The sequence below is a fragment of the Alligator mississippiensis genome, chromosome 5 (assembly GCF_030867095.1).
Source record: "Alligator mississippiensis isolate rAllMis1 chromosome 5, rAllMis1, whole genome shotgun sequence".
Classification (NCBI taxonomy): Eukaryota; Metazoa; Chordata; order Crocodylia; family Alligatoridae; genus Alligator; species Alligator mississippiensis.
In genome coordinates this window covers 64790917-64810086 of record NC_081828.1, presented here as the reverse complement: position 1 = coordinate 64810086, position 19170 = coordinate 64790917, and the positions used below count along the sequence as shown (strand labels likewise).

The 19170-nt window shown below is 41.7% G+C and overlaps 1 protein-coding gene across 4 annotated transcripts in view; it reads left to right on the top strand.

Annotated features, from left to right (window-relative positions):
- KCNT2 (potassium sodium-activated channel subfamily T member 2) overlaps window positions 1-19170 on the top strand; it is a 369322-nt gene that overhangs the window by 199309 nt on the left and 150843 nt on the right. For all 4 annotated transcript variants that reach the window (XM_059728413.1, XM_059728415.1, XM_014610366.3 and 1 more), the window contains exons 10-11: window positions 11314-11494; window positions 17047-17211. In XM_059728413.1, the coding sequence (XP_059584396.1) occupies window positions 11314-11494; window positions 17047-17211 (346 nt within the window). The remainder of the gene's footprint in view (window positions 1-11313; window positions 11495-17046; window positions 17212-19170) is intronic.

Below are 19170 nucleotides of genomic sequence, written 5' to 3'. Positions count from 1 at the left end.
GGATCCCCTAGGGAGGGGGAAATCCCCTCTCTCTGTGGCCAGGTCTATTGTTACATTTCCTGCCTTTGACCTGGAGGGCAGTCCTAAGGCAGTTGTCCCCCCTTAAGGTGAGGGATGACGTTACTCAAACTCACTGGTGAACATCAGTGATGCTCATAAAATACCTGATATTGGTTGGGTCCAGGTGGTGAGGTCAGAAAGGTCATAAATAGGGGCATCTGTAAATCCTCCATCTTGGGAGAGGGGAGAGACATCTTCTGGTTACTGAAACAGGCTGAAGCTGTGTACCTCCAGAATACTCTGAATGTTACTGTGAGTAACTTATCTGAATTGTAGCCAGTAACTTAGACCTCAGTGTTCTAGATGTGTGCTAAAAGGGCCAGTGAGCCCCTTTTACAGTTTTGCTCAAGGCTGTTTTCTTTCAAAATTCCTTTTGGTTTGTATTCCTTCCCTATGCCCTCTCTCTCCAATCAATAAAGCTATCTATCATGGCAAGCCTTTGCATGCCTGACTAAGGGAGGCTATTTTCTATGCTTCAGGCTAAAGGAAGCACCCCAAGATCTCATGGTGGGTTAAGCATCCTCAAAGTCTACAAGGCCTGTGTACCCCAGAGGGCACAGAGCCCGGACAAAGACCAGACCCCAGGTGGTGGCAGTGGTTACCCCAGGCTTGCAGGTGTGCTCCAGGAAGGGGGTCAGTCAGATGTAAGTGCCCCAGGGAAGGCACTCAAAGCTTTGTTATTGGTTGAGCACAGTGAGGCGAGTGGTTCAGTGCAGGAGCACCTCCTATTGGCCTGCCACAGCTGCCAAGGTTCAAATTGACACTCCCAGGAGAGTTCTCAAGGTTTTATGTAAGAATGGGGTGAGGGCACTATTACAGTGCAACAAAGAATGCAAGATTAATGGAGCTAGAGGGACAGCACAAGATAAAATAGTATGCTGTGGTCAAGTTGTTAAGACACCCACCTGGGAGCAGAATATCCTGGGTTCCAGCCCCTTGTTCAAAGACTCTTCTACAGTTTACATTTGTCAGTCATTGGATGAATGCACAAGCAGTCCTGGGAATGGGGACCAGAACCTTCCTCCTTCCTCATTTTATCACAGAGCAGAGGTATAACCTCTGGGGGAACATACAGTCCCTGGACTTTAGCAGATGAAGCTGCCTGCTTGCAGACATGAATTAGGTACCTAAACTCTAGAGTTTACACTCACAGATCTGGCATTTCCTTCCTGTCTAGGTATAGGAGGCTCAATGCCCAAAGTAATGTTTTTTTGGGGTCATTATTCTGAGTCATCTAATTTTTCCACCTCACTGGGCATGTCTACATGTGCACTTTAATGCGCAGTAGCCTATTTTATTGTGCATTAAAATGTCATGCAAAAACCATGCTATTACACTAATGCCCAGTAAAAAAGGGTACTTTACATTAAGTGCTAGCTAAAACCCATGCACAATCGTTACTGTGTATTAAGGCAGCCTAATGCACATTAGTTCAGTACCTCACATTGGAGGAATTAAATTTAATGCTTATTAGGAAAGCACCTTAATGCATGTGTAGACATGCCCACTGTGTAGAGAACCCAGGGCCTAATGCACACAGAATCAACACAGTAGTCCTTTAGTTATATGATATCAACATATTTAATTATGTTTAATTATGTTGTCACTAGATTTGTAGTTTTCAATGAACTGCACATTTTTGTCATGAATATAGATAATTAAATACATGCTGACAGAAAAGGGAAGTTGGAAGAATTAGCAGTTGCTTATGACAGTTAGAATTTTAGTCACCTGAGGAGACATGAGAGGCACTTTTTAAATTGGAGAAGCAGCACATTAACTGGATTTTTTTGCTAAAATGATCTGCAATAAAATTGTTGAAAATAGAGATTTTTAATCATAGAATTTTCAAAAGGATTCTGTCTTCTGAATTGATATGAGTTAGAGAGCCTAACTCCTCCCACATGCATTTAACAAATATTTGGATAATGCATATTTAAATTGCTAATTGGATTATTCATGTTGCTTAACTCCCAGTCCATAGGCGACACATAGCAGGAGCATGGGGGGGGCACGTGCCCCTCCCCCCCCGCACAGGGCTGTCCCACCACCAGCGGATGCTCTCTAGCTCTGGCCCAGTTGCCAACACTGCCAGCGGCATCTAGAAATGCTCTCCGGCTCTGGCCCTGCAACCAACGCCATCGCATTAGCAGATACTCGCCAGCTCCTGCCCTGCCGCCGATGCTGCCAGTGAAGTCTGCAGATGCTAGCCAGCTCCCCCCCCACCGCCGACACTGTCGGTGGCTTCTGCGGGTGCCCCACCAGACTCAGGAGGCACCAGTCATCCATGTCATAGCCTGAATGTGTGGGTGGTTTTTCTAACTACCATCACGCCTCTGGAGTGTTTTAAAATGTCACTGCAAGAAGTAAGAAGCATGATTTTCTAAGCCTATCATATTTGTGAATATCACTTACTGAATTAGAGACTGGCCTTTAAACTTTGAAAACTTTTCTGGAATACCAGAAACCTGACATAATATTTCATATCCTAATTAGATTATATGCTAATACCTTATCAGAGAAGGGTAGATGTGACGTTACCTACTTTGGTAACTTTTCAGGTAGAAGATGGCTGAAATGATAAAAATGCAGGATACATGTTTCTGATTCCTGCACTCTCACTGATTCACTCTCACTGTGTGACAAGATGAATTAATCACTCCATGGGGATCTTAACAAACACAGGGGCCAAACATAAAGGATTTACATGATCAGGGTATAAGTACCTATAATTCATGAATGGGGCACTGCACATATAAAATCATATATTTGATGGGAAAAAATGCATTATGGGTCTGGTGTTATCTCTGGTTGACTAATGCACAATTCCTCTAGATTAGGTATTGAGCCAAATTTGGCCTTCAGCTATATTAGTGCGACCCCCCCCCAAAGCAGTGTCTTTTGAATGTTGCTTTACTTCTACTTTCTCAAAAAATATTGCAGCAGCATGAACAGAAAGGGTCATAATCAGTGTGGTCTAGTAAATATTTATTCAGGGTAATGGTTATTTCACTAGTTACCTTAAAAGGTTGTTTTGAAATTACTGGAAGTCACATGGTTCACTAATAGAAGTTTTCTCTTACAAGTTCAGCTGTTGTAAACATTAGCTCTCAATGGAACTCAATGCAAACTCCCACAGGAGAATGTCCTCCGGAAAAAACAGCATTACATAATTAACCTCATTTCCTGGGCAATTTTGCTAGCCTTTTCCATGAATCAAAATTAATGTTTCATAAATAAAGGGGAAAAAACCCTCATAAAATTAACAACATCTGAAAAAAATAACATAAATAACCAAATTGATTCATTGGAATTTGGACAGATGTATTACTCTGTAAGGTGGTTATATTGCAGCAGGCCTATTATGTCTCCTTACTAAGATATTTGGCTTCTGATGAGGAAAACACTGGGGCTCAAGGACATGGTGGATAAGCAGTCATGGAGTTGTCAGACTTTTGTTTTACAACAATAGTTTTACAAAGACAAAATTGTGAAGCAGGGAGTTACTTTTAAGGCAGAATTAGTATCTGAAATTGGCCTAGGGAGATGCCATAAAATAACTATAATGAGTTGTCAATATAAGTACTGTTTTGTTGAGAAACATTCCAAGCTTATACCCATGCAACTGCATTGACTTTTAAGGCCTGATCAAAAAATTATTAGAGTCAGTTGGAATTTGTTCATCTCAGGATCTTTAGGCTAAGTGCTAAAAAATAATAGTCATACAGAAAGAAGACAGGGCAAATACTGGTGAAATGAAATGCATTTGGAAAAAAAATCTAGAGGTTTCTATGGAGTTGTCTGATATAACAATACCAAGGAGTGAAGGAGAAAAGCTGAAAAATGTATAGATTTGTGTCTCTGAAAAGTAAAAAAAATGTGAATTTGGAGTCAGTTCTTAGTATTTTTCAGTGCATACCCCTTTAGTTACCAGGATGTTTGGGTGCCTATACACGTGCTCTGGGGTGCAGGGGTGGGGCGTGCATTCTAATGAGAGCAGCTCTTGGGATCCACTCTAATTAAAACGCCACAGCATCTCATGTGCTCAGCATCTTGCATTTCAAAATGGTGGCGGGGGTGCTTTAACTGAAGCTCATTGAATGAGGGATGCTGAATGCATGAGATGCTGCAGCACGCTGGACTGTTCTAATTAAAAAGCTCCAGCAGACTCATTAATCAAGTTTGCTCCAATGTGTTCTAATCAAAATGCATCAGAGCATTTGTGTAGCCACCTATTATGGGCAAACCCATTACAACTGACTAAAAAAAACTTGAGTATAAGTGTAGCAGGTATAATATTCAAACAAAAGAAAAAGGGGGGGGCATGGACTAACTACATTATTTCAAGTTGGCTCGTTATGTTTCTTTAAAGTTTTGATATAATAGAATGATTCCCACAGGCTTACAAAGCTGCTTGCATGGACTCCTGTGCAGGACTGAGACTATAGGTTTATTTTATAAATATAATACAATTCTGTCACATGACTACCTGATTTTTTTTTTTAATTGCACTTTTGTTAGTTTAATGTCAGAAATTGCATCTCTGTTTGGGCTAGTCCAAACTTTCTGTCATAATGTTCTTCATAGAAAATTACTTTTCAACTGAATGGAAATATTAAAACACACCAAAAAACATCAATTTTCTTCAGAAGTCTGGAAGCATCAGTGAAATATTTTTGTTTCTAGCAATATTTTGACATTTATTTTTGAGCAACTGAAATGTTCAAATGCAGGAGATGAGAAAAATGTACATAAACATGAAAAAGAAAGAAAAAAAGAACGAAAGAAAAATTGAAATGTGAAGAAAAAGATAATTTTCTGACCCTCTTTATTCTCTTTTTCTTTCCATTTCCCAGGGTTTTGCACTTTTGCCATTTGTAATTTGTTGGTTATTGTCAATTTTGTTATTCTTTAACTTCCTTCATGGTTTATACCAACATCAAAAGTATTGGCAAGCATCAAGTTATGTTTTGGAGGGGGAGGGGTTAGGTTTTTTTTTTTTTCTCCCCCTAGTGGCTGTGTAGAAACACACCATAACATTAAAAGCAATAGGTTCTTAAAGAAAATAGATATTTAGACTTCAGAGGACAATTATAATTTACCATTCAGTCTAAGATACTTGCTTTTTAATCCAGTATAGTGAATGAATAACTGAATACATTTTTCCCTGTTGTCACGTCTCTGATATGAGTGTTTAAAGAGGAGTCACATCAACAGTGAACATTACTCATTCTGTTAATTCAGCCAACTGCTTTGAAGTATTTAATGATTATACAAATTTTGCAAGTTCCAAATATCTTTCTCCCATAATGTGTCAGTTTGACTATATGTAGACAGTAAACTTACTGTCCCCAAGTGGTGGCTCCCTCAATAACACTGTGTTGCTCTAATGCATTTTCATCTGAAACCAGAAGCTCAATAGCTGCATCCTTTGGTATTTGGAGCAGGGTAATTAACACTGATGAACACTGCACCAGTTAACATTCCACCAAGTGAATTAAACCCGTCCATGTAGATATGGCTATACTGTTTCCCACCCAGAATTGTGATACCAGCTTGAGTGTGCCAGACCCGGAGATGGCAAATTTAGAATATAGACATAATCTGTAAGTTATTACAGCTATTATATTAGTAAGATAAGGATATACAGACTAAATGAAAGTTAGGTAAGGTGGATACACAACTACCTAGATCATTATACTTAACACATAGTTACCAATGGCTCAAAGTCTACCTGGGTAGAAGTATCAGGTAGATTTCCCAAAGGTCAGTTCTGGGTCTGGTATCATTTAACATTTTATTAATTATTTGAATGATGGGATTGAGCATACATTTAGCAAATTTGTGGATGACACCAAGTTGTGTGGAATTGCACATGCTGGAGGGTATGGCTAGGATCCAGAATGACTTAGATAAAGTGGAGAAATGGTCTAAAAATAATCAATCAGATGAAATCCAACAAGAACAAGTACAAAGTCCTATACCTAAGAATAACTGCATGTACAAATAGAGAGTGAGGAATGATTGGCTAGACTGTGTTACTGCAGAGAAGAACCTGTCGGTTGCAGTGGACCATAAACTGAATAAAAACCAACAGTGTGTTCTTGTTGCGAAATAAATAGATAAATACACACACGCCTGTGCATGTAAACACACATACCCTCCCACATACATATGGGTATGTGTATGTGCACATACATATATACATATGTATTTTTTAAAAGGCCAATACATACTGGGTATCATTAACAGAAGTGTCACTTTCCAAGACTGGTAAAGCTTCACCTGGAGTACTTTTGTCTAGTTTTGGGCTGCACACCTCACAAAAGATGTGGACTGACTGAAAGAGTCTAGTGCAGGGTGACAAAAATGATTTGGGCCTGTGAACCATGATTTATGAAGAAAGTTTGAAAGAACTAGGGTTATTTAGCCTGGAGAAGAGAAGACTAAAGGAGGGATTTGATAACAGTCTCCAAAGACCTGAAGGGTGATTATGGACAGAATGGAAACAGACTTTTCTCTTTGGCCATAGGGAATAGGACTAGGAACAATGGCCTCAAACTGTAGCAGAAGGAATTTAAGATGGAGATTAGGAGAAATTTAGGGCTATAAGGGTGGTAGAGCATTAAAATAGGCTACCTGGGGAAGCTGTGAAATCTCTATCTCTGGAAAATGTCAAGACAGACACTTGACTGGGATGGTTTAGTCAGGGATGATCCTTCAGTGAATAGGAGGCTGAACTAGATGACCTTGTGAGGTCCCTTCCATCCCTATTTTAGTTTGAGCATACAAACCTTCAAGAATCACCTGGTAATTAAGACAAAATAGACCTATATTAAAGGCAACTTTTTCTTTTACAATTTAAAGATAAAAAATCTTCAGTATTTTCCTCCTGGGCATGCATTTAGAATGCCAAACTCTGCCAAACATCAATTTTTCCTTAAGGCTGATAGTTCCAGCTATTGTCAAATCAAAGTTTTTTTCAAGTGCCTGCTCTTAAGAAGTCAATATCAGCATATGATGTAGTATTGGGTTCTAGGTGAAGTATAGCCAAAGACATCTGTTTCAGATTATTTGTACATAAAATGTTACTCCACCCACTCAAAAAACATTTTTCAACCTTTTTTTTTCCTGATGGGAAATATGACTGCTACCATTCCCGTAAACACAGAAAACAACTTTTTTCTACATACAGACATCCTTGAAATAATCTTAAAATCAATCAAGCAAACAAAATGAATCATCTTGTTGGTCAATTAATGATTAACCTAGTGTGAGAGCAGTGTTCCTAGGGTCATATCTGTGAAGACTTTATCCAGAAAATTCCTCATTGCCTCCCACAAGATATTTGCTTCAGTATCATCTGCAGAGTTACAACTTTTAAAAAAATGTATTTCTCATACACCCCCATCACTATGCTGTCTAAACATGAAGCCAGTAGTCACATGTAAATGTTATTGTTTTATGTTTCTACAGCATAGTGTGATGGTATTGTCTACTTTATTTATTTTATGTAAATGCTAACTAAGAATATCAGCAAAGTGTCTTCTCCAAAGAGCTTTTGTTAATTAGCTTATCCAAGTAACAGGTTTCCTTTCAAACATTTTAGATTGATGATTGGCATAATACACACAATATTTGTGCAAACAAGAGACTGCCTCAAGTAGAGGAGGTAAGCAAGGTGCATAATACATTTTTCATACACCTCTGAAATTCACTATATGATTATTTCTATAGCAAGAAAATTCGTGTCTGCATATGTTATAGCCTTTTACTATATTGCTTAGGTAAGTCTGATCAAATTATTGGTTGTGAATAATTATTAATTTTTATCTTTATTGGAAAAGTTCATTTCCAATGTTTCAATTTGATCAGTTCCAGATTCCTGATCCCTTCTCCTCCAATTTCTCAGCTTTATTCTTTGTAGTGACTCTTTGCTGTGCCCTATTAGAGTGTAAGAGCTTTGCACCAGGAACCTCTGAGTGAATGGTGCTAAACTATCTGGTACCCTGAGTAGCATGATAAACATAATTATAAAAGATGACATTACACATGCATTGTTTTAAAATCCCAATATAAGCTACCCTTGCTGCTGCTAGATTTTTCCATCTAAGCTTTTTTGCAACAGCATGGTTCAAATCTAATTTAATCTGGAGCATGATTTTGTTCCCCAACAATTATTGATTCCTACCTTAGGATGCTCACAAATTAGTGGAAATCAGATTTAAAAAACAAACAAGCAAACAAAAACTAAGCTTGTCTTTTCACATTCCACTGAGATTTAAAAATTTCCAGATAAAATACTTCATAGCTCTGCTAAAAACAAATCTATATTAATAAGAATATTGAATAAATTATACGAGAATTTAGTACCTGATATTTTTTATTTTCACAAGAAATTTATGTGATCTACTTCTTTACCAAATTGTATTTTGACCTGAACAATATGCAACTATGACACTTATTACGCTATGACACTAGTTGCAAATTGGGGTATTCGGCTCAAAATTTATAAACTGTTATAAAAAATATTTCTTTAGTTACTTGGCTGTAACTGAGAACATAACTTAGGAGAAGCATCCTCATAAAAGGGCATTTTGACATGTCCATGCTCTCTAATTCCTAGAGTATTCCTAAGGTAAGCTATAGCTCCTTTAGGCTGTTTTGATTTCTGACAGCCACTAATGGCAATCAGGGATATCTGAGGCATGGGAAGTCCCTGGACATCTTCCCCTCTTCTTGACCAGGTCAGAAATGCTGGCTGCAAGAATGGATGGATAAAGTATGAGACACTATACTGGTAAAAGCTGACCATTACAGGGATCACCCTACACTGAATTACTACAGCTAACTCCAATCAAAGTATTATTTATAATTAAACTGTTGGATACTTCCTAAAATCAATCTCTATTCCCCACAAACACATAGAAATCCACTGAAGCAATCAGTCAGAAACATTAAATTCCTGTTGTAGGAAACCAGTCCTCAGTTGATAGAGAGCAGCCCTTTTGCATCTGATATTTTTTGATATCATAGCTAGGAGAGATAGGCTTTTTTAAAACCCTTGTGTAGTTTGGCACATGCAAAATAAGTAATCACAGATTCCAGGAAACACAAAAATGTTCCAGTAAATGAAGCTGCTGAACACTCCAAAGTTCAAATGGTATCTAAACAAGGCTTATCTTTCCTAATCTTTAGAGATCATGGGTGTTATTGTTTTTAACTTCTTTTTTTTTTAATTTTGGTAGATTTTTAAACTGTTCTTCATGCATTGACATTCTTTTTTCTTCTGTATCTCTGTTTTAATAGGTGTGTTGTCTGAGTTTCCTATTGCTTTGAAACCTCTGCTATACCAATGTTATGTTTAAATCATTTATTTGACTGCACTGAAATGTGGTAGCACTGATAAACAGAGTTACAAACATGTAAAATTATATAAAAGAGGAAGAATCAGGTCCTACACTTTAAAAATAGATATTTTCTGTATATTCAGCCATTACTGTAGCTTATCATCTCAAATTCTACAGATAAGTAGAAGGTATTAAGAGTTTGAATTGCTTAAAAAAGATGTCCAATATACTGTGCAGGATCTCAGTATGTGATGAATTTCATTCAATGAGAGAAAAGCACCAAGGTAGCCAATGATAATAGAAGAGTTTGGAATCCAAACACACTTTTGATTCAAAAACAGGTGCAATGTAGAGACATTTTAATTTTGCAATAACCCATTTTTCAAGAATGTGTTTCCCTGTGGGAAAGTTCTTTATTTTAAATACTAAAAAAAGTAGCCTGATACAAGGGGACTTTAAAAAGGAAGCCATACTGAAGTCTTCCTTACCTGGCATCAGTGGAATATTAATTTAACTTTTTCACTCTGGTGATAGTCCCAAATGATTCCTCTCATTAACTTTTCAGGACATATTGGCAAAAACAAAATGCACCTCTTCAAAAATATATACATTTGTCTTTTTCTTAAAAATGGATAAGCTAATGTGGTTATGGAGGAAAGATCTGAGCTGCCACTTCAGTGAAAAAATCTGGAACAAAATGCGTAGGAATATAAATTCATCAATTCTGACTGAAGGCTGAAACTTTTCCAACAAAAATAATCTTTAGAACATTTTGAGATGTGTGAAAACTACAAATGCTAGAACTGTGAAAAGGAAACAAGGAATGTGATCCATATGTTATGGAAATGCCACAGCCCACTAGTAAATTATTTCTGGAGAACAGAGCAGTGCAACTGCTAGCACCGTTATAAATACTGGGGCTCCCTGGTGATACAAGGCTTTCACCCTGGGGAATTCTAGTGGTCAACTGCTACCAGCTGGATATCATGCATCAAACAGTCATTTGTCATGTATACTGGGTCATCGGCCAGAAACTTTTTGAACTCAGGTCAGAAACAGGTCAGTTATAATACCCAACTACCACCACAACCAACCACTCTCCCCACTGGCACAGGAGAAGTTCTTGCACTTCAAATCTATGTTTTTTTCAACTCCAGTTTTTACAATTATGAGATCTGTCCATCAGGATTTCAGGGCGTATTCATATACATTGGTTGAACTGACTTCTATCTTAGAAGTTTGTATTTACTGAAAATAGACTTCACATTTTCTCAGCGCAGCATCAAATAAGCAAGAGATATTGGTAGACCACTTGAGATAATTCCACAAGCTATCCTGATGTGTACTAACTAACAAAGAAAAAATCATCTGGCCCCTGTCACTTGCCATTTCCAGTAGTGTGAGCTAGTAGCTCTTGCCACAAAAATGATGTAACCTAACAGAAAACTACCAAGTACAAAGAAGATATGCACTGTTTTTTTGCCACAAAATAATCATCTCTTTGCAAAAAATAAAATATGGTTAAAAAAAATTCTGAAGACTTGCAGAGTATGCTGTTTGTTACAAAGACTATTTATCAATACATATGGTTATTTATATGTACCAATACTTACTTTTTGATGCCTACCACTAATCAAAATCTAGCAATATGACCAAGGCTGTCTTTTTGAAATAAGGAGAAGATGACAATTAGAACTGATGATGAATTACATTTAAAAATAATTTAAAAAACACATTTTGGTAAGAACCTGAAAAAACTATTCTTGAAACATATGTCTTTGCTAAGCAATGCATGCTTTTGTAGAAAAATAATTATTTATACTAGTAACTACATCATAGAATTTGGATTTATCCAAGCTGTGTGTGTTATTTTTCATGTCTCTATTCATTCTCTTTCACTTAGTATTTGTGGAATTCAGCATCTGGAGCGAGCAGGAAACAAGCTGACTCTCTTTGACTCCCTTTATTTCTGCATAGTGACATTTTCCACTGTGGGCTTTGGGGATGTTACACCCAAGATATGGCCTTCAAAACTGCTGGTTGTCATTATGATCTGTGTTGCCCTTGTGGTGTTACCCATACAGGTAAACCCTAACTGTTTTCCATTTAAGAGTATTTAGGGGGAAAAAATGTCAAAAAACTGATAATAATTAAAATTGCCCTTACTATCTATATACCTAACCCCTTTTCTGCAATCACACTTGGAGCTTTCTTTTCTCCCTGTTTTTAAAATATATTTGTAGACTGTGTTTGTATGAGAAAATTACCAGGGCATGAATTTTCAAATCCTTGTGTAAGAAGGTGGTACTTTTCATATACTACGGAACCTATAGACCTTGCATATTGTTCAAATGTATCCCCAATTTAGGATTTGATTTTATTACTAACTTAAACAGCACCAGCAAATCATGATTGCTGCATTCATCTTGTGCACTCTCTCTGCTACTACCTTCGATTCTCTCTGCTTGCATTCCTATGCTAGAGTTAGAATGAAGTTACTTGTTACGAAGTTACTCATTACTTGAAGTTACTTAGACAAGAGGCAGGCAATTATTTTGGGCGGAGGGCAGCTTACCAAGTTTTGGCAAGCAGTCGAGGGCTGCATAGGTAGCCCCACCCCTTAACAGGTGCCCCACCCCCTGGTCACCATCTTGGGACTGGAAGTTCTTCCCCTAACCTCTTACCACTATAATATGTTATATTTAGTTTTTAAAAATATTTTTGTCCTGATTTGTAGGCATTTGTGGTATATATGCAGAAGTGAATGAATATGGGGTTTATGGGTATGTGTGGATGTGTGTGTGTGGGTCTGGATGTGGATATGGGAGCCATGTAATGCAGATGGCTGGGCAGGAAAGTGGAGAAAGGGGCAGGAGAGGGGAGTGGAAGTGAGCGGGAGCATGGGGCCTACACCAATGTCCTGGGCCCAGCACCAGCAGGGCCCAGAGTGGGGCGGTTGGAGCATGGGGCATGGGCTGGTAGGGGTCTGTGGAGCTGGGCTGGCCTGCAACAGCAGGGAGAGTGGAGACCTGATCCCACTCCATAGAGCCCCTGCTGGCTGGGACTCCACGCTTCTGCCGCCCTGCTCTGGGCCCCACCAGCACTGGCCCCGGGACACTGGCATGGGCCCCGTGCTCCCACCTGACTGTCGCTGGCTCCTATGTGCCTGCTCACTCCCAGTGGCCCCACCCCAGCCCTGTGATACCGGTGGGGAGCAGCACACAGCCCCGACCCCACGCTCGCCTGCAGTGAACAAGCTGGTGCTCAGTGTGGGTGAAAATCACGTTCCCCTCCCTCCCCCACCTGCCTGGCACCCTGTGCTGCAGCTGCTCACAGACCATATGGGGCTGTCCTGCCTTCCGCCACATCAACGCTGCCCTGTGGGGCAGTGGTGGCAAAGTAGAGTAGGCACAGGCAGCTATGCACAGGCTCAGAGTGGGAAGGGGGAGTGGCTGCTTTTCCCTTGCTGTGAGCACCAGGTCACTCCCCGCCACCGCTGCTAATCTGGGCCCCGCACCAACTCCTGGATCTCCCATCAGGGCTGAACCATGGCAGCAGCAGCCCAGTAGAAGCTGCTGCATGGCAAAGAGAAAAGTGGCTACCCTGCATGCTGCTGCTGGCCAGTGCTTGCTGTGGCTGCCTGCCCAGAGCCCACGCCATGCTAGGCCATGGTGTGGCTACTTTACCGCCACCTCTGTGCTGCTTAACAGCTGCTTTGCATGGCCACTGCTGCCACACTGGGCAGCCCAGGTGCAGCAGTGAAGCAGCTGCACCAAACACTGCATGGCGGTGATGAGAGGGTGGTTGCTTTCCTCTGCTCTGAGCAGCAGCTTCTGGGGAGTGAGCTGGTGCTTAGTACAGGGGAAAAGCAGTCGCTCCCCCTTCCTGTGGCCAGCACCCCCTGCTGCAGCAACTCGGAGCCCATGCAGGGCTGCCTGTGCCTGCTCTCCACGGCCACCACTGCCCCATGGGGCAGCAGTGAAATGGTGGAGAGGCAGGACAGCCCTGCACGGGCAGTGCAAGTCTGCAGCAGGAAGCACTGGGCATGAGGTGGGGCACTTTTCCCCTGCACTGAGCACCAGCTCATTCTCCATGGGTGAGCACAGGGTTGGGGCTGTGCGCTGCTCCCCGCCTGTACTGCGGGGCTGGGGCAGGGGCATTGGGAGTGAATGGGCATACAGGAGCAAGCGGCAGCCAGGCAGGAGCTTGGGGCCTGTGTCAGTGAGCTTTAACCTGTGGGTGCTTGCATTTTAAGTGCCCTTAGTATTGTCTAAGTGTAATGTGTAAACTTCACCCTCAACTGGAAAAAGTCTGATTTAAACTTTGACTTCAGTAAAAAACCTTGGTATTTCTATATGTTATGGAGGGTTGGGATTTTTCATGTGAAAAAAGGGTTTTCATCAGACATACCAATTTGTCAAAGCCAAAATATTTCATGGCAATTTGCAAGTTGCATTTGCCAGCTGAATTGCTGGAGGATCCTAAAGCTTCCGGGCTGGGGATAGACATTACACATAAACCAGTTTAAGTGATCAGAAATTGATCTAAACTTGTAACAGAACAGGTATTCAGTTTACATAAATGAGTTTAAAAATGGCTGAAACCAGTTTGAGATAAACCTGGTTGAATGTAGTATCATACTTAACTGATTTGGGTCAGACTGGTTTATGCAATGTCTGTCCCAGCCCCCAGAGTCTGCAGATCATTCTGTGGCAATCTCACTGTATTGACTGACCCAGGGTTGGGCCTCCAGCATTCCCAGTTTCCCTGTCCAAAACCAGTAGGGCTGTGCAAGGCTTCAGGCAGAGCTTTGGATCCAGAGAAGCTTTGGACACTTCGGGGTCCAAAGCAGCACATCCGAGTCGAAGTGTTGGCCTTGTTAGACTTCCCGAAGCGGTTCAGAGCCACCTTGGAGCCGTCTTGGAGATGCGACCATAGGGTATAATGGGGAAACAATAAAATATCTATAACTTTGTTGTTTTTTGTCCAATTTGGATTAAATTTTCTAGTATGGTAGACTCTGTAAAGAGGATGAAGTTTGCCAAGTTTTAAGAAGTTTGGTGCAGGGGTTTGGGGGGAACAGCACCCAAATTCTTGAAAGCAAAACTCATCTCATGTCTAGGTGTTACAATATAGCAGGGTGAATACTGCAGGGCTGGTACCCTCTGCTGAGGCCACAAAGTCTGACAAGTTTCAAGAAGGTCAGTTCACGGATTTTGGGGCAGCTGTACCCTAAATTCTTGAAAACAAAACTCCTGTCACATCTATGTGTTACAACATAGCAGGGTAAAAACTGCAGGGGCAGTAGCTCCTCCTGCGACCACAAAGCTTGCCAAGTTTCAAGAAGATTGGTCCAGGGGTTTGGGGGGAACTGCCCCTCAAGCTGAGGACAAGCAAAACTCATGCCATGGATGCTTGTGGGACTGACTCTGTGTCTGTCTTGGGGTGGGGAGGGGAGACAATACTGCAGGCCTGGCTGCTAAGCTACTGTGTTACCAGTTACCAATCACTCACTCATGATTCACTCAGGGACCAGGGACTCAGGGGTCAGCTCAATACACAGGACCTAGCTACTACATACCGACTTAACGAGCATCAATTAGCACCTACAAAACCAGGCTAAGGAGAGGAAAGAATCAATACAGACAATCAACTGCCCCAAGACAGACACAGTCTTGGCACAAGTTTTGCCTGTCAGCAGCTAGGGGTGCAGGGCCCCAGACCCCCCCCCCCCCCCCCGCACCGATCTCCTCCACAGCTGGCAGGACTCACAGCAGGGACCACCATCCCTGCAGTTGTCACCCCGCAGTGCCTTAGCGCAGGCAGTGTCACCCATGGCACGAGTTTTGCTTGTCCGCAGCTTGAGGTGCAGTTCCCCCCAAACCCCTGCACCTATCTCCTTGAAACTTGGCAAGCTTTGTGGCCTTAGTAAGAGCTACCAGCCCTGCAGTTTTGACCCCCACTGTGTTGTGACATGAGTTTGGCTTTCAAGAATTTGGGGTATAGTTCCCCCAAAACCCCTGCACCAATCTTCTTGAAACTTGGCAAGTTTCATGCTCTCAACAGAGGCTACCATCCCTGCAAGTTTCATCCAAATTGGATAAAAAACAACAAAGTTATAGATCTTCCATTGATTCTCCACTATACCCTATGGCTGGATCTTCGAGGCGGCTCCAAAGCTTTGAAGCCGCTTCAGCCGGATCGAGGTGGAAACCCAGTCTGGAGCTCCGGATCGGATCATGGCCATCCGAAGTGGCTGGATCCAAAGCCAGATCAGATCACTGCCGACTCGCACAGACCTAAAAACCAGAAACCAAGAAACCCCAAGGCCTTTCAGGGCTTCCAGGATCTGTGCCATGAACAAGGTCACATTTTTTCTTGGAATTGTAATTATTTCAAAACTTTTATTTGGCATGTTAATTTAATCTTGATTAGCTTTATCATAGGGATGACTGAGCAGAAGAGGTCTGCATCCATGTGCAGCATCCTAAAGGTTTCCAATGTATAGCTAATCAACAACAATATTTAAGTAGACTTGTAGCAAGAGAGAGACTCGATGTTGTGGTCTGAGCAAAAGATGAGTGGAGGCATGGGAACATATCCTGATCTCATATTTTGGCTCTGATACTGAATTGATTAGAAACAAGTTGTGTTAGTTTTCCATATGTAGAATCGGAATACAAGAAAAAACCTGTTTGGGAACCATGTTGTTAACATTTACCTGTATTTTTTAAACAATTTAAAATTGAAATGGTATGTATGAGCTTTATAAAATATGTTTACATGCAGATTACTGAAACATTGCTCATATGCTTTTAATGACTGGTTATATCATAGAACACATTGCATCCTAGATTTTCCTTTATTGGATTAGAAAATAGGTTTCATGGTAGGGCAGTGTGTGCTAAGTATGGTGGCAAAGGAAAAATGCTGTTTAACAGTTGCTATAGCTGATACTTAAAAAATCTGCATTTCTTCAGAAACAGTAGCAGAACAGAATGCATTGTTCCTGTTCACCATAGATTTAAGTGTTGTCAATATTGATACAGCATGCCAAACAGAGACTATTCACAGACTTGCTTGGATCAAATGCTACTATCTTTAGAGTCTTAAATTTGGAGCGGGGGGGGGGGGGGGGGGAGACAGAGGGGAGACTCAGATATTACCCCAACTAAATCATTATAAGTGTAATAAATTGGTGTTTCTTTTAGATTCCCAGCTCCTGATCTCATGTAATTATGTAATTACATCAGAATATCAGTTTTAACTCGGTGGGTGAGGAGGGGGAAGAGAAAGGATGGAAAATATGAGCCTTCAGATATAAACACCAGAAACTAAATAAGGAGATGCAGTATTTATTGTTTAGATTAACCCCCCCCCCCCATGATTTAATCCAGTTTTGATACTCAACATTTCTGATTGCTTCATTTGGGCGATCCTAATTTATTAATGAAACATCCAGTCTCTCATTCCATCCAGATTGTTTCAAATTGCTGCTCTTGTAAAGCAAGAATGACTAACAGAATCCAAATTTGACCTTGATTAAATGAGCACCTGGAAACATTAACAACTCATCATGATAACAAATCTTATGTTAATCTTGTGTGTTTCATTTACATTTTACAATTCATTGCAGTTTGAACAACTGGCTTATTTGTGGATGGAGAGGCAAAAGTCGGGTGGTAACTACAGTCGACACAGAGCTCAGACAGAGAAACATGTTGTATTGTGTGTTAGCTCTCTGAAGATTGATCTGCTTATGGATTTCTTAAATGAGTTCTATGCTCATCCCAGACTACAGGTATATTTACAATGTAACAAAAATAATAAGAAACTCAGTTAGATGCTAGCTCATTGCAGACAGCCTTCTGGAACAGCTACAATTTGTGGACCTGAATTCAGTTTGAATGGGGAAACTACCTATAATAAGAAACTCAGATGTATTATTACATGCCTTTGTTTTAAATTGAGCTAAGTGGATTAGACAGATAGAATTATGCTTTTGTCACAAATACTTTGATTTATTTAAATTATGCTCAAATATTTTAATACAAATAATTTTCTTTTAGCTCAAAACATGAGAAATAATGACAACATGGTTATTTCTTTTCCCTTTGGTATTTAGAGGACTAATCCAAAACCTCCACAGAAGTCACTGAGAGTTTTTGTGCTGACTTTGTGAGGTTTGTCTCACTGTAATGATTAAGACAGAAATGGAGAAAACAGAGTAATAAACGAAGATCCTGAAACAGAAGATTACTGCTAAGCAGGGATTTGGTTTTCTGTTCACCACGGAAAAATTCAGTAAAACCCAGATTTTCTCATTTTGAGGAGAAAAACCCAGATTTTCTCCTTTAAATGAGAAAAATGCAGGAAAAGGCAGTTTCCCCTTGCAGGGTGGTAGAGTTACAGCCTTCAAGGGACTGGGGTGAATGGGATGAAGGCGATCAGGCAGGGGGTACCATTTACACATGGACATGGCCACCAGGCACCCTGGAGAGCAGTTCTTGCAGCTCTTCATAGGTAAGCTGAGGTGGGGTGGAGGTATTGAGGTCCCCATAGTGAGGAAGGGAGTTGGGCAAGGCTGGGGCTGGGGCTGCTGCCCGGCCAATGTGATTCATGGGGTTTTGGGCCTGGGGCCATGTTTGGCCGCAGAGCCCAGGCGGGGAGTGAGATGGAGTTGTGGGCAGCTTGTCTGGGTGGCTGGCTCCCTGCTAGTGCACACACTCCAAGGGGGCCCATGATTTGTGCACAGAGTGGGGCTGGGGGCAAGCTGCCCACTGCATGTTCAGGACTGCTTACCCTGCTGCTTTCCCACCAGGGCCTCCATGGCCCAGCAGGCAGGGCCCAGCATGTCAGGGCAGAGCCAGGTGGGGAAGCTCAGTGCCACTGGCGGGAGCCCTGTGCTGCCATGGCGAGGCACCCCTTGCCTGCCCAGCAGCAGCAGGGGTGGTGGTGCACAGTTGTGCCCCCTGCTCCTGCCAGGCAAGCAAGAAGTGCCTCTCCACGGCAGTGTGGGGCTCCCTGTGGTGGCACAAGCCTCTCTGCCCTGCTCTACCCTTACACACTGGGTCCTACTCTATGGGCTGTGAAGGCCCAGGTGGAGGGCAGCAGGATGGGGAGCTCTTAGGTCAAAGCAGGCAGCCCACCCCTGCCTCAGCCTCACAGGATCCGCTCTGCCTGTGCTACCCATGGGGGAGAGGAAGCCAGGCTCTACCTTCTGCTCTGCCATAGCCACCCATGGGCAGCAGCCAGGGCTCAGGCACTGTTGGGGGTGGAGGGGCAGCGGGACCTTGGTTTTTGGCTGCATAGGCCTGGCAGCTGGGGGCACCCTCCAACAGGGCTGGGGGCGCAGGGAGCTGTGGGTAGGAAGTGAGGGCCACCAGAAGGCCTGAGGGCCTGTGGCTTGGGAGCGAGGGGTAATGGCATGGGCAGGGTACCAGCATATCAGGGGTGCTCAGTGCCACGAAGAAGTAGGGGGTTGCGGAGCGGGGGGCAGCTGCAGCTGGATCTGCATCCTGGTGAGTGAAGGAGGCAGGGAGAGCTCTGACTTTTTATGTTAAAAAACTCAAAATCAAATGCCAGGATGTATAGATATTTAGAATTTATTTTATTATTAAAATTATATATGTGTGTGTGTGTGTATAGATAGATAGATAGATAGATAGATAGATAGATAGATAGATGTGTGTATATATATATAATGATGTTTCATTTTAATCGTGGAAAAATGTAGATTTAGGGTTGCTTTTTTAACTGA